The sequence below is a fragment of the Podarcis filfolensis genome (genome assembly GCF_964270895.1).
Source record: "Podarcis filfolensis genome assembly, chromosome: 14".
In the NCBI taxonomy this organism is placed as follows: domain Eukaryota; kingdom Metazoa; phylum Chordata; class Lepidosauria; order Squamata; family Lacertidae; genus Podarcis; species Podarcis filfolensis.
The window spans coordinates 17989175-18014014 of NC_139616.1; the positions used below are offsets into that span (position 1 = coordinate 17989175).

Below are 24840 nucleotides of genomic sequence, written 5' to 3' on the forward strand. Positions count from 1 at the left end.
TTATTTTAAGTTCTTTTACCTTCTTGTGAGTCGTATTGAGACTTTATTGTGTGTGTGAAAAACGACGCAAATAATAGTAATTTTAAGAATCATTCTAAAAATAAAGCAGGGGCAGCTATTATGGTGACTGTCAGACTAGGACTTGGGAGGTGAGTGTTCAAATCCTCATTCGCCCATGAAGCTCACTGGGTGACCTTGGGCCAGTCACTGCCTGTTCAGCTTAACCTACTTTGCAGGGTTGTTGTGAAAATAAGATAAGGAGAGGGCGTTGCACTTCTTGGCGGAAAGGCTAAATAACTGTAATTATAAATTGGAAAATGAAATCGCCGGCAGCGTGTAACTCTTCATTCCTACCTCTACGGTCGGGTTGCCGCCGCGGTGCATTGTGGTCCGGCGGTGACAAACATGGCGGCGCCCTTCGCCAGGGTGCTTCTGAGCGGGGTTGCGGCGAACTGGCCGATCCGCGCTTGTTGGAGGGGCCTTTCCGGCGGCTCCGCGGCAGCCGGGCTGAAATGGAGGCTTTTCGGGGCGCTTTGCTTGCAAAGGCCGCCCAGAGTCAGTCAGGAGATGAGTCCGGAGGAGAAAGAAATGACGGAGCTGCTGCAGCAGGTGAAAGAGGCAGAGGGGCGCATGCGCACATCGGGTGGCGGGAGCAGCGTGTTGAATGGGAGAGGGGAGCCTCAGAGTGGCCGATGTAATAATTTGTTATTTACAAACATTGAAAGATATATATATTGTGTGTGTGTGTGTGTGTGTATATAGAGTGTATATAATTAACACACACACACACACACATATATATATATATATATATATATATATACACACACACAACAAAAATAAAAGCAATATATATATATATACATACACACACACACACACACACACACACATACACACATACAGTGGTACCTCAGGTTACATACGCTTCAGGTTACAGACTCCGCTAACCCAGAAATATTACCTTGGGTTAAGAACTTTACTTCAGGATGAGAACAGAAATTGTGCTCCGGCTGCAGCAGGAGGCCCCATTAGCTAAAGTGGTGCTTCAGGTTAAAAACAGTTTCAGGTTAAGTACGGACCTCCGGAATGAATTAAGTACATAACCTGAGGTACCACTGGATATAGCTTTTAATTTTGTAAACAACAAATTGCCAGCCAGTCTCTCCCCCGCCCCCATTCAAAACCATATACTGTAAAAGGTATTTTGCTGGATCAGATTGATAAAACTGCAATCCTGACAGTGTAGAATCACAGAATGGTAGACCTGGAAGGATATCTGGCACCATTTAGTCCAACCCCCTGCAATGCAGGAATCTCAACAAGTTAGTTGGATTTACTTCTGAGTAGGCATGGCTTGGTTTGCAGCCTAAAGCAGTGATGCGATTGTTGGGACTCCCTTCCCGGATTTCCCTAACTATTGTGGCCAGTCGTTTGGGGTGATGGGAGCTGAGAGTCCAGTAATATCTGGAGGAACCACAGATCCCCTCTTGCTGCTTTAGGCTGCAATCTGAATCAGCTTTGCTCAGAAGCAAGTACAGTTAAATTCAGCGGGGGTTTATCCTATCATCACTGGCTGATGGAGTTGAATGACATCTGGAGGGTCAAATAGCACCCTTCCTTCCCCTCCCAGTCAGCAGCTTCCCAGATTTCTCTGAGATGTTTACTTGGATGTCTACTTGCACGCAGATGAAGACAGCAGTATAGTGGTACCTTGGGTTAAGTACTTAATTCGTTCCAGAGGTCCGTTCTTAACCTGAAACTGTTCTTAACCTGAAGCACCACTTTAGCTAATGGGGCCTCCTGCTGTCGCAGTGCCGCCGGAGCACAATTTCTGTTCTCATCCTGAAGCAAAGTTCTTAACCTGAAGCACTATTTCTGGGTTAGCGGAGTCTGTAACCTGAAGCGTATGTAACCTGAAAGCTTATGTAACCCGAGGTACCACTGTAATCTCCTGGTTTGTCCCTCCAACCCAGTAACTGGTGTTCACATGTCTGATGTTCGGAATTTAGAGGTCCCATTATCTTTGTCTAAAAGATAATATGGAAAATTATTATACCATGTCTAAGGAATTATGCATTTATTTACTCTGCTGTTTTATAACTGTCCTATGATTTTCAAACAAAGGGTGATATACAAATTTAATAAAAAACAATCATAAAAAATAAAGGTTGCACTCCAGCATTGCCTACTCTTAAAAAGGCAGCAGCTATCCAGGGTCTTGGGCAGAGTCCCACCCTTTAAAAAAACCAAATCTGTTGTTTTACTGCCTGGGACTTATTTGGGACGAAAAGTGGAACAGAAATTTAACCAATTAGGGCTATATTCCTATTTAACTCAGAGTAGACCCATTAAAAACAATGGGCACAAGTAAGTTGAGTCCATTAGATTCAATGGGTATATTCTGTGTAGTTGGGTATAGCCTTAATTCAGGTGTGGAAAACTCCAGATGCTGCTGAACTACAGTTCCCACCAACCCTGCCCATTGGCCATGCTTGCTGGGACCGATGGGAGCTGTAGTTCAGCAATGGCTAGAGAACCAAAGGTTCCCACATTTATCTTAAATAAATAAGAGGAAGGGGAGGATAAATGTACAAACAATTATCATGAGATTCAGTGGAGCGAGAAAGATGCTCTGAAAGGCAGACACTTGAGCTGAGTCAAATTAAGTCCCGGTGAGTGAATCCAGATAGTGAAGGGGAGGATGAAGCTGCGCAGATGGGGCTCCCAAGGGGCTGGTGATTTCTAGTGTCTGTTCTTCCATGTGGTTCCAGCAGCTGGAAGCAGCTGCTAGTGTGGGAGAAGGAGGACAGAGCAGCTCCTGCCTGCTTCCTGCAGGATTGTTTCTGAAAGCCACTCTAGAATTGACTTCATCGTGCGGCAGAGTTCAGTTTAGTGAGATATGAATAAGGGCTGGACGTCTGAGGAAGGGGAGGTGAAATAAAGATGTTGAGCACTGGCAACAGTTCTGAGGCATGTAAGCCTTGTGTTTGGAGGGCCTTTGGCTGATAGCAACAAGGCTAAAAAACCTTCAGCGTAACAAATAACACATCTAATCTTTGTAAGAGGTAATTTTCACAATTACCACTCAAGGGACAAGGTGGTTTTTTTTGGGGGGGGTGTGACTGAGGTTCCCTGGATCCTTTTCTACATGCTACATCTTGTGTTACTGGCGTTGTATCTTGCATGCTGAAATCAAAAATCTCTTTTTTTGCGCATCTTGGAACATGTGGCCCTCCAGATGTTGCTGGATGGCTTTCCCCATAATCTCGGACCGTTTGCCATACTTGATGAGAGTGGGAGGACCACGAATTCCCCAACGTCATCTTAAACAATGCAGCACTCAGGAAAGTGATTTGCAGAAGCCTGCTGGCTGGGCTCTGGATTGGACAGTTTTCTATTTGTTTTGCTTTGCCAGGTCGAGATGGAGAAAAGCCTGTATTCAGACCACGAACTCCGCCGCTTTGCAGAGGAGGAACGTCTGCGGAGGAAAAAAGACGATGATGACGCTGGGCAGGAGATCGTACTGATTCAAGATGTGGAAGACTTGTGGGAACAGAAATTCCGGAAGTTCAATCCTGCCCCACGGATAACAGGTTCAAGCCCATGCTTCCTCCACCTACCTCATTGGGGTTTTGTTGGGCAGTGGTAGGGAAGCCTCCAGTCTGAAGGCCAGACTTGGCCCCTCAGGATTCCCCCTTTGGCTTGGCAGGGAATTTTCCTCAAGCTGTAGCCACCTCCCCGCTAACATATGTCAGCTGAAAGTGAGCTCTGGGTTGTTACTTTGCTGGAGTAAGACTTGTTTCAGCTGATGGGCAGGACAGACAGGAGCATATTGCTCCAGTAGCACCAACTAGTATGCATTGAAACTGCTGCTAAAACAGAGTTGGGAAGACCACTGGTTTAGCAGCAGTTTCAGTGCAAACCACTTGGTTGCTACAGGAGCAGCAAAGCCGCTTGTGCTGCAGTTTCCGAGTGCCCCTTTTTGGGTGCTTGGGAAGCTCTGTGCAGCGGACTTTGACGAGGGGTGGGACAGGCCACATGTCAATTAGCCAATGGCATAAGGACATCAGATGGCTGGCAGGTGGGTTGCCTTGCCCATCTGATGGCATGATGACAAGGTGATTGACAGGTGTTTTGTCCCACTCACCTGTCAAAAGTGGGGCCATGGGGTGGGGCCAGATAAGGACATAGCCCTCTGGTCCAAAAGGGTCCCTTAGCCCTGTTGTTGGGGATGCTTGGTTCTAACTAGGCTTGGATTAATTCTAATCTGGTGAGAATAAAATACAGGGCAGTGTGCTAGGAAGGGGAAAGCTTTCATTAACTATGTTTTTAGTAAGAGAAACTGGATTGTGTCCACAGGGAGTGTTGTGTTCTTTACAGGAAACAGTAGAGCCCAATGATATCACTTCCAAATGATTAATGAAGTAAACAACATTTATATATTGCTCGATTCTAGTTAAACCTCTGCAGGATTTATCAGAAATACTGAAATTTGAAAAAAAAAAGTTTACTTTTTTTTAAACAAAATGTTTTAAAGCAGGTGCTTAAGAGATTACAGCAAACACACACACCTCTCTCAAAGTACGGAGGAAAGCTATGGTTTATAAAGACATTTAAAGTTTTCTACCCCCTGTTAAAAAATGGACACAGAAACGAGTCTTTGATGCTTAATGCTCCTGTTTTGATTTTCATCCTATCAGCAGAGCAAGGAATCCTTTAATTTCTCTGCTTTCCTTAAGAAAACAATAGCTTGAGCCCATGTTAAAAAGGTAAAGGGACCCCTGACCATTAGGTCCAGTCATGGCCGACTCTGGGGTTGCGGCGCTCATCTCGCCTTATTGGCCGAGGGAGCCGGTGTACAGCTTCCGGGTCATGTGGCCAGCATGACTAAGCCACTTCTGGCAAACCAGAGCAGCGAACGGAAACGCCGTTTACCTTCCTGCCGGAGCGGTACCTATTTATCTACTTGCACTTTGACGTGCTTTCGAACTGCTAGGTCGGCTGGAGCTGGGACCGAGCAACGGGAGCTCACCCCGTCATAGGGATTCAAACCGCCGACCTTCTGATCGGCAAGTCCTAGGCTCTGTGGTTTAACCCACAGTGCCACCCGCGTCCCAATTGAGCCCATGTAATAATCAGATGTGGCATAAGAACCAACGTGGTCATGATTCCTCCACTTGTTCACCTGGAGGCAATTCCTGTTCTCCACAGGCAGCTGGCAAGTGGCTATTTGCAACCCTCCGTTGAGCATTCAGCTGCCCACTCTTCAATTAGAAGTGGAATGCTCACATTCAAGCTCTCTGTTTGAAACAAACAGTGTTAAATTTGGCTAAATCCAGGTTCTCTGCCTTAAATGATTTTGTGAATTGAGCGGGGGAAAGAAGGGCAGTTTATTTTTAGAGGTAGACGTTGCCAAAAGGTCACGCACTTCAGAATCTGTGCACCCCCCTGCAGGTATTTTTGTCTGAGCCCTACAAACTAAAAGCCAATTTTAATAAGTCTAATAAGATTAGACACCGAACTACTTCCATGACCTTTTTTAAAATAAAAAGAGAGGTGGGGGGAGTACACAATTCTGCTTGTCACCCGAAGGTGCAAAATATGATGTATGCTGTTCAGGTTGCAAGCGGCCTCCAAACTCTTCCTAGCGTGTTGTCTAGGCAACCTGAACTGAGTGTTGCTACTTGACATGGTTTCATGTGGCCTTTTCAGCAAAGACTTCTGGGAATCCCATTCATCACTGGCTGGCTGAATTCCTTTGACTCGTGGCTTCTTTCTTTGGCAGAGGCTGACAAGAAAAATGACCGGACATCTTTGAACAGGAAGTTAGACCAGAACCTTCTGCTCCTGGTTAAGCAGAAGCTTGGGGACCAAGACATTTGGCTCTTGCCTCAAACAGAGTGGCAAGAAGGGGAGACTCTGCGAGCCACAGCAGAACGGGCCTTGGCCTCTCTCTCAGGTCAGTGATTAAGGTGTGCGTATCTGAAACACTCTCACAATCTTCCCCTGTTGATCGGTACCTCCATTTCCCTTTCCTTTCTTCGTATCCTTCCTCGTGTCTTATTTATCACAATTTTTTGGTAGATTGCAAGCCCCTTGGGACAGGGAACTTGTTACCAATCTTATCTCTTAAATTACTGCTGGGCCCAGTGGGGGTTTGTGGAGGGAGAGAGAGCAGGAAACTTTATAGAGAAGGGAAGTTCCAGACCTATGTTTCCCAAAGTGGATTATATTGCCTGCTGGGGGGGGGACTAGAACAATCCAGGGGGGGCAGTAGTAGCCTCGGGTACAGTCAAGGGGCATTGGATAAAAATAAGGGGGCAGTGGAAGCATAAAGAAAGAAGAAAATTTTGAAAAGCCGTTTGGAAGTGTTTCATCTTTTGTGTAATTACGCTTACCGGTGTAACAGAGTTAAATGTTACTATGCTTGATTTTAATAAATAATTTTATAATTTCAAGCTTCAAGGTGTCTTTATTTACAACAACATCTTTACTATGTTGTAGGACGTAGGTAGAAATAAAGATACATAAAATAACACACATTTGTCACTGCATCTTTCTGTTTGTTTGCTTAAAGAAAGTAGATTTCCAGGGGGGCGCTGAGTAATATATATATATATTTCCTGAAAATGGGGCAGTAGGCCAAATAAGTTTGGGAAACTCTGTTCCTGACAGTTTGTGGATCTTGTGTGTGAAGCACTTTCAGCATGCTGTACAAATGCTAAATATTATTCAGCATATTTGTGGCAGTTGGTGGCAGGGTCTATATATTCCAGCCAAAGACAGACACCTTAAAATGGGGTGCAGGGGCAAAATTATTCATCACCAGGTATATTTTGCTGTCTCTGTATCACCTGATCTTACAAATATGTTTCCTCCCTTGATTCTTTTCCTGCCTGACTCCTGAACCTCCAAGGAACCCACATGGAGGCCAAGTTCCTAGGCAATGCGCCATGCGGCTTTTACAAGTACAAGTTCCCCAAGGCGGCCCAGACAGAAGACGGCATGGGAGCCAAGGTCTTCTTCTTCAAAGCCCTCCTCCAGGGCAGCCACTTGCCCTTGGCCAGTGAGAAAGTGGACTACGTCTGGGTCAGCAAAGGGGAGCTGGCGGACTACTTGAAACCCAAGTACCACTCCCAGGTTGCTCGCTTTCTTGTGGACTTGTGAGTGCTGGAGATGGTGTTTTTATCCCTGTGTCAAGATTATTGCCTTGGGTGAAGAATTTGTTCAGTGTGTGTTTCACGTTTGCAGAGCCGTGTTTGGCCCTGGACAAGGATCCCATTTGTGTGCGTATTTTCCTCTTTGCTAAATAAAAGAGTCCAAGAATCAACGAATCTGTCCTATGTTTAATCTGTGTGCTCTTAAACACACACACCTCCTGGCAAGGCTAGCGCAGCACAATAGACAGTACAGACAGCTGCCTCATGTAGAAGAATTAGAGAGGCTTTAGGTTAATTGAGAAAACCCTCTTGGGGTAAAACAGCCTTTCTCCTTTGGGCATCACAGTCTCAAGTGTGGTACCTGTTGCATGTCCACACACACACACACACACACACACACACTGATTGCTGTCACTTATATGTGAATGGGGTGAAGGCCACTTCCTTTTTGCACAGTTCTGTATGGGACAGGCAAACAGAATTGGCTTTAATTGGATTTCTCACCTATTCCGGTTTCTGGGCACATTCAAGACCTGTCTGTCTTCCCATCTCTTTTTATAGATGTTCTGAGTTTTACTACTTTTTTAAAGCACCTGGAAGGTAAGGAGCAGATGATGGGCTGAAGTTGCCAGGGAGAAGACTTTAGATTTGACTGCTGGTTCCCCAACTCTTTAGTCGCCCATCATAAGGCAATATTGTGGTACTGAGTGGAAATGGCAAAAAATATTTTAAAAAATCATTCTTCTACAATTCAAATGTAAATGTTATAGCAAAATTCAAAATTCCATTTCGCAGATGGCAAAGAGATACCTCCTCTACGCTTGGATTGTGGAAGCAAACTGTAATATATTTGGACTGCAAAATTTATAGGGTTGGAGGAGGTTCGATACACTTGCAACTCCAGCAACAGTTCCAAATTTAGTGCCTTACGTTTTGCCCTTTCTGTGACTTGATTTCCCAAGTATCTGTTGGCTCTAGAATACAGGGAATTTTCGAGGCCTTTGCAAAGATTACTTCAGTGAGTTCTCTTAACTTGGAAGAGGTGGGGCAGCAAACAGGAACCTGGTCTAATTTGGGCAAATGGGGTTTTGCCCCACCAGCCTCTGCTTGCCAGCTCCCACATGCCTGCCTTATTACACCCAGTCCAGGGAGTGCCCCTGGCTGTCAAGTTCCTTCTTCTCACTCTCAATGTTGCCCTTGCAGAACTCCACAGTGAAAAGGATGGGGACAAATCTAGAAGCATTGGGCTTCATCTGTCATTGGCTGTAAAGGTAAAGGGACCCCTGACCATTAGGTCCAGTTGTGGCCGACTCTGGGGTTGCGGCGCTCATCTCACTTTATTGGCCAAGGGAGCCGGCGTACAGCTTCCGGGTCATGTGGCCAGCATGACCAAGCCACTTCTGGTGAACTAGAGCAGTGCACGGAAACACCGTTTACCTTCTCACCAGAGCGGTACCTCTTTATCTACTTGCATTTTGACGTGCTTTCGAACTGCTAGGTTGCCAGGAGCAGGGACCGAGCAATGGGAGCTCACCCTGTCGCGGGGATTCAAACCACTGACCTTCTGATCGGCAAGTCCTAGGCTCTGTGGTTTAACCCACAGCGCCACCCACGTCGCCTATTTGTCAGTCTCTCTGCCTTCTGCCCTACCAATCCTAATGGGCACCAGCTGCCACTGACGACAAATTGAACGTCCTCCAGAATTTGGGTGCGGAGGAAGCCATGACTGCTTAAAGTGGAATGATAGTGCTTTAAATGTACAGTGTGAATATGGCCTAAGTCATCTGTAAATTTCAACACGTCTACTCTGAATAGGGCTAACAATACAACCCGTTACTTTTCTTTGTTTCACTCTAAATCTGGTGTTTGTGAATGGACACTGGATTGTCATATACAGTGGTACCTTGGTTCTCGAACTTAATCCGTTCCGGAAGTTCGTTTGACTCCCGAAATGTTCGAAAACCAAGGCGCAGCTTCCGATTGGCTGCAGGAGCTTCCTGCACTCAAGCAGAAGCCGCGTTGGACGTTTGGCTTCCGAAAAACGTTAAAAAACCGGAACACTTACTTCTGGGTTTTCTGCATTTGGGAGCTGATTTGTTCGTCAACTAAGCTGTTTGAGAACCAAGGTTCCACTGTATTGTTATTTTCTGCAACTATATATATATATATATATATATATATATATAGTTGTTTAGCCTGTTCAGAGGCATTGCCGTTTCATTCTTTTAGCATTGATTTTTTTAAATGACATTTTAAGAGTTCCTAAGATATGAGCATCTTTCCTTTTCAACTAGCATCATACTGATACTTTAAGTGCCTTTAATGTTGCTCGTGACCTGAGACATGGTCACAACCGCAAGTTTAGATGGGTTTAAAAGGAGCTTGAATAAATTTGTGGAGAAGGAGAAGGGCTATGAGCAGCTGCTCGCCATAATAGCTAAAGAGAACCTTCTTATCAAGAAGGAATAAGTTTCACAAATTTGGGTCTCTAGCAGTTTTTGGACTACAAGTCCCATCATCCCTACCTAGCAGGACCAGTGGTTTTTGGACTACAAGTCCCATCATCCCTGACCACTGGTCCTGCTAGGTAGGGATAATGGGAGTTGTAGCCCAGAAACAGCTGGAGGCTCAAGTTTGGGAAACCCTGGAATTGACTATTGCCTACCAACCGTGTGTGTGTGTGTGTGTGTGTGTGTGTGTGTGCAGTGGCGTAGCGTGGGGGGTGCCAGGGGTGCCGGCCGCACCGGGCGCAACATCTGGGGGGGGGCGCGAGTCCAGAGGGAAGGGACAAGTTCCTTCCTCCGCCGGGCTCCCCGCCGCCGCCGCCAGCCTTGCGCCCTAGCGCGCGCCCCCCCCGCCGCCGCCGCTGCGGCTGCGCTCCACTCACTGCTCGCAGGAGGAGCAGCCGCTGCAGCAGCGCCGACGCCGCCACCGACGCCTGGCCGGGCACCGGCAGCCTCCGCACCCCGATGCCGACGCCGGCGCCATCCCCTCGGCCCAGCCACAGGCGGCGGCTGCTTCTGCCGACTGGGAGGGAGGAGAGCTCCGAGGGGCCTCGACGCGCCCTGCCCTCCCCAAAACCCTCCGAGAGGAAGCCGGCGGGCGGGCGAGGGTCTCCCGTCGGAAGGGGGCGCCGCTGGCTCCGGCTCTCAGCGCAAGTCTCAGCCGCGGGGGAGGGGGGGCGAGGACGGAGCTCGGCTGGAAGCCCCCAGACCCGGCCGGGAGGAGGAGAGGTGCTCGCCAAGCCCGGATCTGGAGCGCCTCGGAGAGCGGGCTCCACCTACAGCCCAAGGAGAGGAGGGGGCGGGGAGGCGCCCAAGGGGAGGGGGCTTCGGCTGCCTCAGCCCGCGGGGGCTCCGCAAATAATAAATTTAATAAATTCCTGCTGAGCCTTTGGGGGGGTCTTTGGCTCCTTCGCTCGCCCCCAGCCCCAGTGGCGTAGCGTGGGGGGTGCAGGGGGGGCCGGCCGCACCGGCCGCAACATCTGGGGGGGCGCGCTCGCACTCGAGTGCTAAAATCCACGGGTTAAGGGGCGCAAATTACTTGCCTTGCCCCGGGTGCTGACAACCCACGCTACGCCACTGTGTGTGTGCATAGAGTCAACAATAAGGGAGTATTATTGCACTCACTGCCTACTTGTCGGCTTGCTAGAGGCATCTGTTGGTTATCGTGTGAAGCAGGATTTGGGGCTAGATGGACCTTTGGTTTGGTCCCGCAGGGCTCATTTTACATTCTTTGATTCTCAGCTCTCCCTGTAGCAGAGGTCAGCAAACTATTCGGTCCAGTGGGTAACGTTTGGCATTTGGAGGATGTGTAGGTGCCACTCACCAAATGTCTTCCGTGGGGTGTGTGACATAGCATAAAATGGCTGCCACACCCGAGAGAGCAGAAAAGTGAGCAGGGACACAAAACAGTGTCAGTGCTCTTTTTCTAGAAAAAGAGGTGCCGGAAATCACCATGAATGCTTCTCTTGTTCTCTTACTATAATTTATTGAATTTTTATACCGCCCTATACCCAAAGGTCTTGGGGTGGTTCACAGAATAAAATCAAAATATTAAAACCACAAAATACATAATCAAAATAAAAACAAAAACCCAATAACGCCCCCTCACCCCAAAACTCCACATTTTATTTTTGATAATAATTTCTATTAGTTTTCAATTACAACCATCCAATATTAGCCTCATTATAACAATGCCAAATTATAATACAATGAGTAATACCGATCATTGAGATGCCAAATTATACAATTTAGGTGCTAGAATTGATGGTTTGAGGATTTATTTTATTTCTGTATTCCAAATTCTTATAAATTCCATTACGCTCCAGTCAAAATAACAATCCCTTATATTGCGATAAGGAAAAGTTCTGGGGTGAGAGACTACTCAGCAGCCCAGCTCGTTGGGGTGCAAGTCCCCCCGTGGGTCTATGCGGTCAGTAAAAGAAGGAAGTTCCAGCCAAGTAATTTGGAGCAAAACAGCGGTCAGTAGACCACGATCTTTATTGTTGCACAACAGGTTCCCACACGGAGTAAGAACCCCAAACATAGGTTACACACTCTTTTAAGACCTTCTTCCCCTTCCCATAATACCCTTCCAGAAGCATCATTGATACATCACTGATACATCTGCAACATGTCATAAAGAGGGAGGAGGAACCTGAGGTTACCCAACTTCATCAACTTGCTCCGCTTATCAGATTTAGTCCCAGATACCTTAAGTACCCGCCACCCAAAGAACAATAAAACTATCCATGCATATCCTTGCCCTCCAGCCTTCCCGAAGATGGGCTTTGGGATCACCTGGCCTCAGCAAACCCATCAGCGGAAGTCCATTGTTTCCCTCAAGGGAGGAATGCTGTGTACTGCCTCAGGGATTACGGAGGCGGGGGAAGCCCTGGATTCCCCTCTTCTAGAGGAGTCATTAGCCACTGGAACCAAGGAAATGGGTCAAACTGTTGAATTTTGGTGATTATTTGATTGGGTAGTCAGAGGAAACAGTACAATATATGGCATCCACTTATTGCTACAGTTTTATAGACTACTTTTCTGAGCTTCTTTGCTGTTGTGTTTGCCTGGGTCAATGGTAATTGTCTTGACCTTAGAGGCTGTGTGTTGTAAACAAAATCTGCCCTTCTTTCCTTATGGGGTATCCAAGAGCCCGTACAGAGTCCTTAAGTGGGTTCCCTATTGGTAGGAGAAAATAACAGAGGCCAACCAGAGAATATTGAGAAGCAAAGCAGCTAGTAAGCCTGATCTTTATTAAAGCTGTTGCAACAGGGTGCTCCCCTCACACGCAGGAGGACCTGGAACAAAGGTGTGCCTGCCCTTATATAGACATTTTAAATTCCCTGCCCTGGAGCTCAAGACCACCCCCCACAAACATCATACCTACATCACAGAAAAGGTGGTCTACAACAGAAATTTGAATGTTGTTGTGTTTCCTGTCTGCCAGGCTATCTGATAATGCCTTATCTGTTTGCCTTTCCTGGTAGTCTGCCCATTCCTTTGAAATGGTGATTACCCAATTCCTGTAACAAGGAAGGTTTTTTCACCTCCTCCCTCCTTGCAGAGAAACATTTGGTCAGCTTGGGAGTCAAAATGGTTTCAGGACTGTCTTCCTGTGCTGCTTCAGACATGTGGTTTATATATTTATGTACGTGTTTGTTTGGTACATTTATGAACATTTATTATATATCTAAGACCTTAAAATTACTTATATAATGTGGTGGGGACTTGGGAAGTCATTTAACTGCCCCCCTCCCCATTCCTGGTTTTAACAATCACAACTGCAGTTTTAATGACTTCCATTTGTATTGACACATTAGATGATTTATACACCTGTAGATGAGACATTCAAACTCTCTCCTTCTTGTGTGTGGCAAAGAAACAACAACACATTTTCAAAGGACATAGGATGGCAACAGTGCTTACCTGAGAGGTGTCGGAACTGAGCTGCAAGTTCCATCTGAAAAAAAGGTCCTGAACATTGCAGATTTTTGAGGCGACATTTACTGAGATCGTATGAGGTGCTGGCAGGTGCCAGTTTGGGGGACCCCCTGACCTACAGAGTAGGCTTACAATCAATTGCTACTAGTGTAGCTTTGAAATCCCCTACTTCCGTTCCCCCTCAGGGTTTTCTTCCTTCAGTCATCTTGTGGCCCTGGCAGATACCTGACCCATCCCTCTCTCTCTCTGATGCCAGAACTGCCCAGGAGCTATGACTGATTGAAACACTGCTTTCTCCAATGTGGGATTAGCCTGAGTTTCTGCAGTGGCAATTTTGTGGCTTTTCCCTCTGTGTGTGAGTTTCTCAAGCACTGAGGAAGGACCCATTCTTTAATTACCTGGAGACCGTGGGGCTCCGAGCTGAAGATTACTGGAGATATTTTGCCAACCCACCTTGGGAATCTGTCTTGCTAGAGGCCTCAAACTTGAAAAGAAAAGAAAGTCTAGTATTTTTTTAATCACTCGCCGAGCTGCCTTTAACTGTGGCACGGCAGCCTTTTATTTTGGAGCAGTCGGGCTGCTGCTACAAAGCTGGAGGCTTGCAATAAATAAAATAGATTTCTGCAGCACACCCTTCCTCATCCCTTCCTCTGTTCTGAAACCACCCTGGGAGCCTCGGCAGGGAGTCAGCTCAGCTGTCGAGACCTGGGCAGGCAAGAGTGATGCAGGCTGCAAAGGGGAAAATAAATAAAAGGCGTGTATGAAGCTCAGGCCAAAGAACTGCAAATTAGTTTCCCAAGGTCTGATAACTAAAGCTCTGCTTCTGGGGGCTGGAAGGTACTGGGGCGAGAGAAACACATGGCTAATTTTAGTAGTACCCTTTTCTCCATGGTCTAATATTGAATCCTGATGGCTGCACCCGTCCATTAAAGGACATTATTTCTCCCAAAGAACCATGGGAGCTGTAGTTTACTCTTAGAGAACTACAGTTTCCAGCACCTTTAACAAACTTGGTCCTCCCATCAGATGTCAAAGAGATGAGTAGCTATATAAGCTTTAGAAGACATCTGTATAAGGAAACTTTTTAATGTGCAATGTTTTATTATGTTTTTATATACCACCCACAGTGGCTGGGGCAACTCAGCCAGATGGGCAGGGTATTATTATTATTATTATTTACACATGCACAATACCCCAGTTATCTTGGAAAGGGGTTCCAGTTGAGCCACCTGTCTCCTTGACCTGCTTATCTTCTGCATGCATGGAATTTTTATTCCTTGAGTTTCTCCCCAGCTGTAGTCTAGAGTGGTACCATAAGGGAGTCTATTGCCATATTCTATATAACATGTACAGTGGTACCTCGGGCTAAGTACTTAATTTGTTCCAGAGGTCTGTACTTAACCTGAAACTGTTCTTAACCTGAAGCACCACTTTAGCTAATGGGGCCTCCTGCTGCTGCCGTGCCGCCGGAGCACGATTTTTGTTCTCATCCTGAAGCAAAGTTCTTAACCTGAAGCACTATTTCTGGGTTAGCAGAGTCTGTAACCTGAAGTGTATGTAACCTGAAGCATATGTAACCCGAGGTACCACTGTACTTTGAGGCCTGAGTTGGTAAACTTGTGTCAGGGCTAAACAGGTAGGAGGGGGTGGAAGGAGGAAACTCTTGCTTCAAAATACGGTAACAAAATCATTTCCCTGCAGGAGAAAAGGAGCCTCTCAGGGAGAAGAGCAGAACGCTTCTCCCTGACATGTTCAGGCAATTCAAAATATATGAGAATATGGACAAAGTGAAGTGATACGCTTCAGAAACAGGTTCATCTCCTCATCTGCTACTTTGGAGAATTAGGTTCCTACTTTTCCCAGAAAGCAGCCTGCACTTTTGGGAACACTTTAGCTGGGATTCTTCTGTTCTCCCCTTCTCCCCTTATCTCCTTATTAAAAGCAAATCAAACTCAATCAAGCCCTGACTGTTTTGTTTTCTTTAATGCATGCATTCTGCTGGAACAAAAATGGGGGGCGGGGGAGTGGAAGAAAGATTTTGAGCTGTCTTGGCAGGCATTCCCTCATGTGAAAAATAAAATAAAATAAAAAATTGCTAGTTTATTTGTGTTGGAAATTCTTCCCTGTGAGAAGCCTGAGGAGTTTTGGACAGCAATGGCTTTGCTCTCCATGTCCAAGAGTTCTGGCTGTTTCTCCCATGAGTTGGCATCCATGGTCTGATGAAGACGGGGGCCTGTGATGCTGTCAGAAAATAAATCCCACTCACGGCTGCCAGGTGGCACAACAGTTTAAGGCAGCGATTTCGTGAACTTTCCAGTCTCATGGAATCTGCACCAAGTTCTCTGCAGAGGAATTGTGGCTTGTCCGCTGTGGAATTTCTGCACAAGGCAGGGGATTCTGGGAAGTGTTCCAGGAGGCACATGGTCCGTGAAAGATGGCGGAACACCTGCATGATGCAGGGGATTCTGGGAAGTATTCCGGGGGCACACGCAGTTCAGGAAAAGTGATGTGGAACTCCTGCATAAGGTAGGGCAGGTGTGATGGCTTGAGCTGATGGCAGTTTTAGTTCAAGGTATCTGGAGGGCACCAGGGGTCAAATCTACACCCGTCATTTATAACGTTAAAATGCGTTATTAAAATGTGACACCTGAGGGCGCTGCAGAGCAGCAAGCCACTGCCAATGGGAAAATGCCATTAAGTGTTATAGAACTTATATTTAATAATGTTTAGAAGATCAATGTAGATCCAGCCCAGGTTGGTGAAGTCTGATGTATATCCTTACACTTGGCAACAGGGATGCCAGGTCAGGACCCAAACCTAATAATAATAATAATAATAATAATAATAATAATAATAATAATGTATTATTTATACCCCACCCATCTGGCTGGGTTTCTCCAGCCACCTCTGGGCAGCTCCCAACAGAATACTTAAAACACAATAAAACATCAACATTAAAAAATTCCCTAAACAGTGTTGTTTTCAGATGTCTTCTAAAAGTCAGAGTTTATCTCTGTGACATCTGATGGGAGGGTGTTCCACAGGGCAGGCACCACTGCAGAGAAGGCCTTCTGCCTGGTTCCCTGTAACCTCACTTCTCGCAGGGAGGGAACAGCTAGAAGGCCCTTGGCACCAGACCTCAGAGTCCGGGCTGAACGATGGGGGTGGAGACCCTTCTGGCGATGTCTGTTATGTTTTCTTTAATACATGCATTAAATGATGTCCTGGAGACTGAGGTTGATTGGGAGAGAGGAGCAAATGAAGGCAGACCCCCCCCCCCACGCATGTCTATGCTGTAATTTGCAGCCTGCTGCTGCTGCCGGGCTGAAACTTCCAGGCTGCATGCGTCATCTTAGAAGCAGAATCATGGAGTTGGGAGGGAACCCGAGGATCACACAGTCCAACCCCCTGCAATGCAGGAATATTCACCTGTCCCATACGGGGATCGAACCTGCAACGCTGGTGTTATCAGCACCATGCTCCAACTGACTGAGCTGTCCAGCTGAAGGCGGAGCAATGAATGCAAAAAGTAAGCTAGTTTCTGCACAGTCAGACACCTTTGTATCCTCCACCCTGACCAGCGAGAGGGATTAGTTCAAGGGCACATTCCAGCCGCGCAAAAACATTTGGGGTGCGAAGCAGCAGTGTGGCTTGAGGCAAAGGGAAGTTGCTGGGGGGTGGGGGAGGAGACCTGAGGGCCGGATAGGGAGGCCTGGAGGGCCGCATCCAGCACCTTGAATGTGTGGAAAGTGGAACCAGAGCCTCAGCTTCCTAAAGACTGTATCTTTGTGGCTCTGCAGCTCCCGGCTTGCCACGCGCTCGCTCGCTTTCATTTATCAAAGTAATAGCGCACATTACATTTATCTGGCTGGGTTTTACCCTCCCAGCCACTCTATTCCTGAACATTAAAACGGCGGGTGGGTGGGAGAGTGAAATATCTGGGAAAGTAACTAGATTTAATCCACATTTAATGGGCGCGTAAAGAAGCAGGACAGCTTCGGAAGGACAGCCAGCGCCCTCCTCTTTCTGGGCAAACGGGAATTTATCGAGATGTCTTTCTCTAGCCAGCTTAGTGATCTTGTGAGCGCTGAATAATTGGTTTGGTGACCTGTCAGCGCTGCTCATTTCCAAGAGAAGGGACGGGGGGATTCCACATCCATTTCCCCCCATTCCCTGGGAAATACAATGGGCCACAAATCCCGTTCATGTTTGAATTCCGAGGAAACCATTCATTGAAAGCACATGGCTTCCCACCCCAAGAATTCTGGGAACTTAGTGAAGTAATATCAATTATTTCATATAAACAAAGATGGATGTATTGATGGTTAATCTATTCACAAGGTGAGCCTATGGAGTCCCCCTCTTTTCCGTTCCCCTCTAATTTTCTTTTCTTTGTTAGATTTGTTATGAAAATGAATAATAATGAAAACAAATAGCCAGCCAAATGCTTCTAGGAATCTCACAAGAATATAGGCGGCAACCTCCCTCTATTTTTGGTCGCGGGTGGCGCTGTGGGTTAAACCACAGAGCCTAGGACTTGCTGATCAGAAGGTTGGCGGTTCGAATCCCCCCGATGGGGTGAGCTCCCGTTGCTCGGTCCCTGCTCCTGCCAACCTAGCAGTTCAAAAGCACGTCAAAGTGCAAGTAGATACTGTATTTTTCGCTCTATAAGACGCACCAGACCACAAGACGCACCTAGTTTTTGGAGGAGGAAAACAAGAAAAAAATGTTCTGAATCTCAGAAGCCAGAACAGCAAGAGGGATCGCTGCGCAGTGAAAGCAGCTATCCATCTCACTGTTCTGGCTTCTGTGATAGCTGTGCAGCCTGCATTCACTCCATAAGACGCACACACATTTCCCCTTACTTTTTAGGAGCGAGAAAGTGAGTCTTATAGAGCAAAAAATACGGTAAATAGGTACCGCTCTGGCGGGAAGGTAAACGGCGTTTCCGTGCGCTGCTGTGGTTCACTAGAAGCGGCTTAGTCATGCTGGCCACATGACCCGGAAGCTGTAAGCCGGCTCCCTCAGCCAATAAAGCGAGATGAGTGCCGCAACCCCAGAGTCACCCACGACTGGTCAGGGGTCCCTTTACCTTTACCTTGTGTTCAGAGGTATACTGCGGCTGAAGCCGGAGGCTCCATATAGCCATTAACAGACCTACTCACTGTAATCATCCCGTTCAAAGGCTAATAGTCACCATCGGCCCATCTTGTGCTTCTGAATTCCTTAAGATAATTAGCTGTCGTGTGAAGAAGTGCTCTCTCCCTGCCTAGTCCTGGCCCTATCAACACTTGTCAATTTTCCTGGGTACTCCTGAGTTCTAATGTTACAGCGGAGAGTGAGGAATACTGAAAACCACTGTCTTAAAAGGTTCTTAGGGGCCTATTTTTAGACTGCTGCTGTATGGAATTAGATGTCTGGTTCCAGCACGTTTTTGGCTTGATTCGAGAAGTGCTTTTTGAGTTTGACCTAATGTTCTGCTGAAGGTTACTACTGAAAGATGCACACCAAATCTGTCTAGGCCACTAGAGGGCAAGCACTGACTGGCAAAGAGTGTGCTTGTAAAATTCCCCATATATATATATGCGCCAAGCTCTCTGGTTGCAGTTCCCAATTAGAACAGGATTAGAAGCACATGCAAACACTCATATGCCATCATCCTGCTTTGTTTTTCCGGCTTGGAATGCATCGTGCGCATGGCTAAGCTGACATCTAAAGGGTTTGACATGAGCCACATATATAACTTGGCTGCCATTTGGAGGCTGGGTCGTAAACCAGCCTGTATGTTGCTTATGAATGAGCCAGTGTTCTGCATTCCCTATTTTTAAACCGTTCCATGGATTGATAGGGTCCCTTATTTCGCTCCTCCTGCCTTTCTGGGTTTAACTCTGGAAAATTTGCAAAGTTAATTTTGGAACTGACACCGTTTGTCAACATTTTTATTTTATCTCAACCCCCCCCCCCGCCGACTTTCAAGTTGCTGATGTAAAGGAGCGCACCAGCACATGCATTAAAGCACCTTGATTAAATATGGACCTGATTGATCCATTGAATCAGGATTGCTTTTCGTTTGCAGTGTTTAAATCACTGCACAAATGCATTCCTCTGCATCAGGAACTTGCAATGCTGGTGGGGGTAGTAACACATAAACCATAAGCCCAGACCCTCCAAGTGTCCCTAGTTTCCAGGGACAGTCCTGGATTTACAGCAGCCATCCTGGTTTCTGATTTGATCCCTGAATGTCCAACTTTTCCTTAAAGGTAAAGGGACCCCTGACCATTAGGTCCAGTCATATCCGACTTTGGGGTTGCGGCGCTCATCTCGCTTTATTGGCCGAGGGAGCCGGCGTACAGCTTCTGGGTCATGTGGCCAGCATGACTAAGCCACTTCTGGCGAACCAGAGCAGCGCACGGAAACGTCGTTTACCTTTCCGCCGGAGCGGTACCTATTTATCTATTTGCACTTTGACGTGCTTTCGGACTGCTAGGTTGGCAGGAGCAGGGACCGAGCAACGGGAGCTCACCCTGTCGCGGGGATTTGAACCGCCGACCTTCTGATCAGCAAGTCCTAGGCTCTGTGGTTTAACCCACAGTACCACCCGCATCCCTAACTTTTCCTTAGGACATCCCTATTTTCGCTTGGAGAAATGTTGGAGGGTATGGAGTTATTCAACCCCTGAGCTAAGGAGATAAGATAAAGTACAACCTTTAGAAGACATCTGAAGGCAGCTCCGTAGAGGGATGTTTTTAAATGTTTAATGTTTTATTATATTTTTATACGTGTTGGAAGCCACCCAGAGTGGTTGGGGCAACCCAGTCAGATGGGCAGGGTATAAATAATAAAATTATTATCTTTATTATTATGGAATAGGACGTCCCTGTTGTCATCGGAGAAATGCTGGAGGGTATGTAACCCATGAACGTGTATGCTCAGCTTCCTGAATAAAGTCCTGGAATGAAAAATAGTAGAATGGCAGTCTATGAACCATCAGGTAATTTGGTGGAGGTGAGGCAGAATCTAGTGAGCCCTGGACAGAAGAGCCAGGATAGTACCTGGAAGGCTATGAGCAGAGCCTGGCAGAATCAGATTATCTGGAAGAACTTCCTAATGGTACAAGCTGCTGTTCAACAGGGGAAGAGATTGACTGGAAACTGACTGGTGGACTCTTCCTTGGCTAGAGGATTTTCAGCAGAGTCTGGATGGCTCTGTCAGGGGTATGTTTACGTCCTCTTTTTCCAGGACCTATCTGCTGTGTAAGTTTAAAAGGGGGAATGTTACTCTGCTAAATTGGAAAACTTGTTAACACAAGTTGGGAAGGATATAATTAAACAAGATATCCTCCCCTGCCTCCTTTAACATTCCCACAGTATTAGGGTTGCTCAGTGGCATAGTGTGGGGTTTTTTTTTGGCACTGGGAGCTCCAGAGTACGCTGGGGGCAGGGTGTGGAGGGTGAACGGAGTCTTCCGATGCTGACACCACTGGATTCTGAGAGGGTGTGAGACGGCACGACCAGGCCCACCCCCCCATGACAGGTGCCCTGCGGGGAGGCAAGTCACACCAGGACTGGGCCTTTGGGGCTGGGATGGAGCCTCCTTATCCAAGAGGAGAGTGCAACTCCATGTCGGCTGTCCAGGCTCCCCCCACCAGAGCCAAAGCGGGACCATGCTACACCACCTGCCTGGCACTCATGCAGGGGGTTGCCCGGCCGACCAATGCGGAGCTACACTCTCCTCTCTTTCTAGAAGGAGGTGCCATCCCAGCTCCAAAGGCCTGGGCCCAGTGTGGCTTGCCTCCTTGCAGGGCACCTGTCACGGGGGCTCCTGGCTGTGACCTTTCTTGCCCTCAGAATCTTGCACCCGGGGCCACTACCCCACAACCGCAGTCACGCTCAGCCAGTGGAGTTACCAGCTGGCCAAAAAGCCTTCCTGGCTCGCTCTTGTGCCTTTAACAGCAGCATGAAGCTTTTCACATTTAGGAGCAATAAAATGAAACAAAACCGCCAGCTGTTAATGCATGTACCTCAAAGTTGTAAGCGTGGCAACTCTAAGGAACATGCCTACATTTTTGCCTAGGGAGAATTTATCTGCCAGGTAGAGGTTTCTGTGCAAAAACCAAGACCTTCGTGCAAAAAAATAATAATCTGCAAATGCTTGTGCGGGTTCAAGAAGACCCTTTTCACGGCTGCTTTATGGGGAGTTTGGAAGTTCAGCTGCTGCACAGACAGACCCACCGTAGGCCCAATTCACACATGCGAAGAGTGTTGGTGTTGTAGTAGCTGCCTGCAGAAAACAGTGTCATGTTTTATTCCTTTCATCAAGCCAAGAGTCTGCTTGGAACGGGGTGGTTTCCATGGCATTCGGAGGAGGAACTACTGGCGGAGGAATAATTCAGATCTCACATGGCTGGGAGGCGAGAATTGCTCCGGCAATGTCAGAGCCGCTTGACTCTCTCTCTCTCAGCTGCTTTCTGGTGTTTTTTCTTTCTTTTTTTCCTTTGGGTTGGAGCTCAGTTTCTCTCCAGCATCTAAGGGTGCTTCCAGACTCTTGCCATTTCGGATTGGGTCCAATCACATACAGTACCGGCAGATTCAGGTTGTGCAGTTATATGTAATTGATGTGGAGGTCTCATGCAGCAAAACCACAGTTCCTCCAAATGTCGGACTTGTTGCAATTGTTATATGTGGTGGGGAAATAGAAATGGAAAGTATAAGATAATGCTTGCTTTGATGCAAGTGTCTAACCTCTCTGCAAACAAATTGGAGGGCAGAAGAAGAAGAGTTTGGTTTTGATATCCCACTTTATCACTACCCTAAGGAGTCTCAAAGCAGCTAACATTCTCCTTTCCCTTCCTCCCCCACAACAAACACTCTGTGAGGTGAGTGGGGCTGAGAGACTTCAAAGAAGTGTGACTGGCCCAAGGTCACCCAGGAGCTGCATGTGGAGGAGCGGAGACGCGAACCCGGTTCACCAGATTACGAGTCTACCGCTCTTAACCACTATACCACACTGGCTCTCATTCAAGAGCCTGTGTTGTGTAATCTCCCTCCAATAAATCAGGGTGAATGCTCACAGTGCTAATTTTTTTTTCTAGAAAAAGAGGTACTGAAACTCACCACGAACACATCCCTTGTTCTCTTATAATGGCAATGGTGTCTACCTGAGAGGTGCCAGAACTGATTTTGGGCTGAGAAAACCCCCTAAATGCTCAATAAACAAGTTTTATGAGCTCTTTCTCCCAGCTGTGAGCCCCTTAAACTGGCAACTGGAAGCCACTGAGCCAATTCCTGCCCTGATGCTGGGAGGCTCTGAAAGGTAGTCAGATGAGCTGTGAGGTCAAGAAGATCTGAGGAATCTGCAGAAGATTAAAGCAAGGCCCTTTGTTTCTGGCTGATCTTAACCAAGCTTGCTAGTAACTCTGTAAATGGTTTATTTTAATCTAGACTGGCATCAGCACTGGGCAACTGGTTTTGGGGAGCGGCCACATACATTTTATTCAGAATATCCCAGGTTCAATCCCCGACATCTCCATGTCATACCCTCCAACATTGCTCTGATGAAAATAGGGATGTCCTATTCAACAATACAGTGGTACCTCAGGTTATACATGCTTCAGGTTACAGACTCCGCTAACCCAGAAATAGTACCTCGGGTTAAGAACTTTGCTTCAGGATGAGAACAGAAATCGTGCTCGGGAGGCCCCATTAGCTAAAGTGGTGCTTCAGGTTAAGAACAGTTTCAGGTTAAGAATGGACCTCCGGAACGAATTAAGTACTTAACCCTAGGTACCATTGTACCTCAATGACCGCCTCTTTCCATATGAAACTACCCGGACCCTGAGATCATCTTCTGAGGCCCTCCTTCACGTGCCTTCTCCTCAAGAGGTTCCGGAGGGTGGCAACATGAGAACGGGCCTTCTCTGCCATGGCTCTCCATCTGTGGCAGGGGTCAGCAACCTTTTTCAGCCGTGGGCCGGTCCACCGTCCCTCAGATCATGTGGTGGGCAGGACTATATTTTGGAAAATAAATGAACAAATTCCTATGCCCCACAAATACCCCAGAGATGCATTTTAAATAAAAGGACACATTCTACTCATGTAAAAACACGCTGATTCCTGGACTGTCCGAGGGCCAGATTGAGAAGGCGATTGGGCCACATCCGCCCCCTGGGCCTTAAGTTGCCTACCCCTGGTCTGTGGAACGCTCTCCCCAGGGAAGTTTGCTGGGCGCCTTCATTATACACCTTTAGGCAAAAAACTTTCCATTTTAACCAGGCCTTTGGTTGATCCAATTTACATCCTATGCCCTTTTAAAATGTGGTTTTTTTGGGGGGGGGCTATTGGGTTGTTGTTTTTATTTTCATTATGTATTCTGTGGTTTTATATCTTGATTTCATTCTGTGAACCACCCTGAGACCCCTGGGTATAGGGCGATATATATAATTTCATTTTTTTTAAATAAATTTTTTATTGGTTTTTCAACACATATTAAAAGACAATACAACACAATACATAGACAAACGAACATATAAACACGTATAATTTCTTAACCTTTCTTTCCTTAGACCTTCTTTCAGCGACTTCCCCATACCTCCCCTTTCTGCATCCCTGTTTTAAATCATTCCAGCAACCCCTAATTTCAATTTCTTATATAATTTCAATCAATCAATCAATAAATACAACAACAGCAACAATTTATCATTTATACCCATCTGACTGGGTTGCCACAGCCACTCTGTGGAGCTTCCACCATATAAAAAAATAATAAAGAAACACTGAACATTAAAAAACTTCCCTATACAGGGCTGCCTTCTGATGCCTTCAAAAGCTTGTATAGTTACTTATCTCCTTGGCTCAGGGGTTGCATAACTCCATATCCTCCATTGTTTCTCTGATGAAAATAGGAACGTCCTAAGAAAATATTGGACATTCCGGGATCAAATTAGAAACCTGAACGGCTTTTGTAAATCCAGGACTGTTCCTGGAAAATAGGGACACTTGGAAGGTCTACCATGTAGGACTGGGAGCGCTGAAACCCTGGAGAGCTGTTGCCAGTCAGTGTAGACAGTACTAAACTAGAAAGCCTAATGGGCTGAGTCTGCAAAGGCCAACTTCCTATTTCTCCCTGCCTTCTTTTGCATCTGTTTGTCCACTGTGTAGTGCATCACCCCTGATCTGCAAAGCATCGGAGACAGGCATCACCTTGGTTGTGGAGCTGGCAGAGCCCCTTCTTGCCATTGCAGGTTCCCTGTAAGCACTTCCAGCAACAACAGAAAGTGGGGATTATCTGGTGCTTGTCGGAGCCCTCGCAGGGATGGGGGGGAATTAGTCTCTTTGCTTGAAAATGTTCTCTTCGGCGGGATTACAAGATAATGCATACGGAACGACATTAGCTCAGCCAGGTTTATGGATTACTTCAAAATCAAATTTCTCGTAATCTCATCTGCCATCTGGCATTGGCGGAGCAGCCCGTCGCCAGCCTGCTGCCATCCTTGCCTCCTGCCGCTGTGAAGCAGCCTGCAGCAATGCAGCTGGCCAAGGCACCATGGTCATGAGCAGCCTGCCAGCGTGAGGCTTTGCAAACCACTACCAGCATCCTGGAGTGGGCGACCCTGTTGTCTCCCAATTGAGGCATTGAATAAGCTGGGTGTCAAAAGGTCAGCCTCTCTTCCTGCGTTTCCCTCTCCCCTTGGATCGGATGCTCAGTGCCCACAGCCTGCCATGACGCCCCTG

The 24840-nt window shown here is 46.9% G+C and overlaps 1 protein-coding gene across 1 annotated transcript; it reads left to right on the forward strand.

Annotated features, from left to right (window-relative positions):
• The first annotated feature begins 376 nt into the window (after positions 1 to 376).
• MRPL46 (mitochondrial ribosomal protein L46) lies at positions 377 to 7333 on the forward strand. Its single transcript, XM_083587034.1, has 4 exons — positions 377 to 609; positions 3419 to 3596; positions 5789 to 5962; positions 6920 to 7333. The coding sequence occupies exons 1-4, from the start codon at positions 406 to 408 to the stop codon at positions 7168 to 7170; spliced, it is 807 nt and encodes a 268-aa protein (XP_083443160.1). The 5' UTR covers positions 377 to 405; the 3' UTR covers positions 7171 to 7333.
• Positions 7334 to 24840: the final 17507 nt, after the last annotated feature.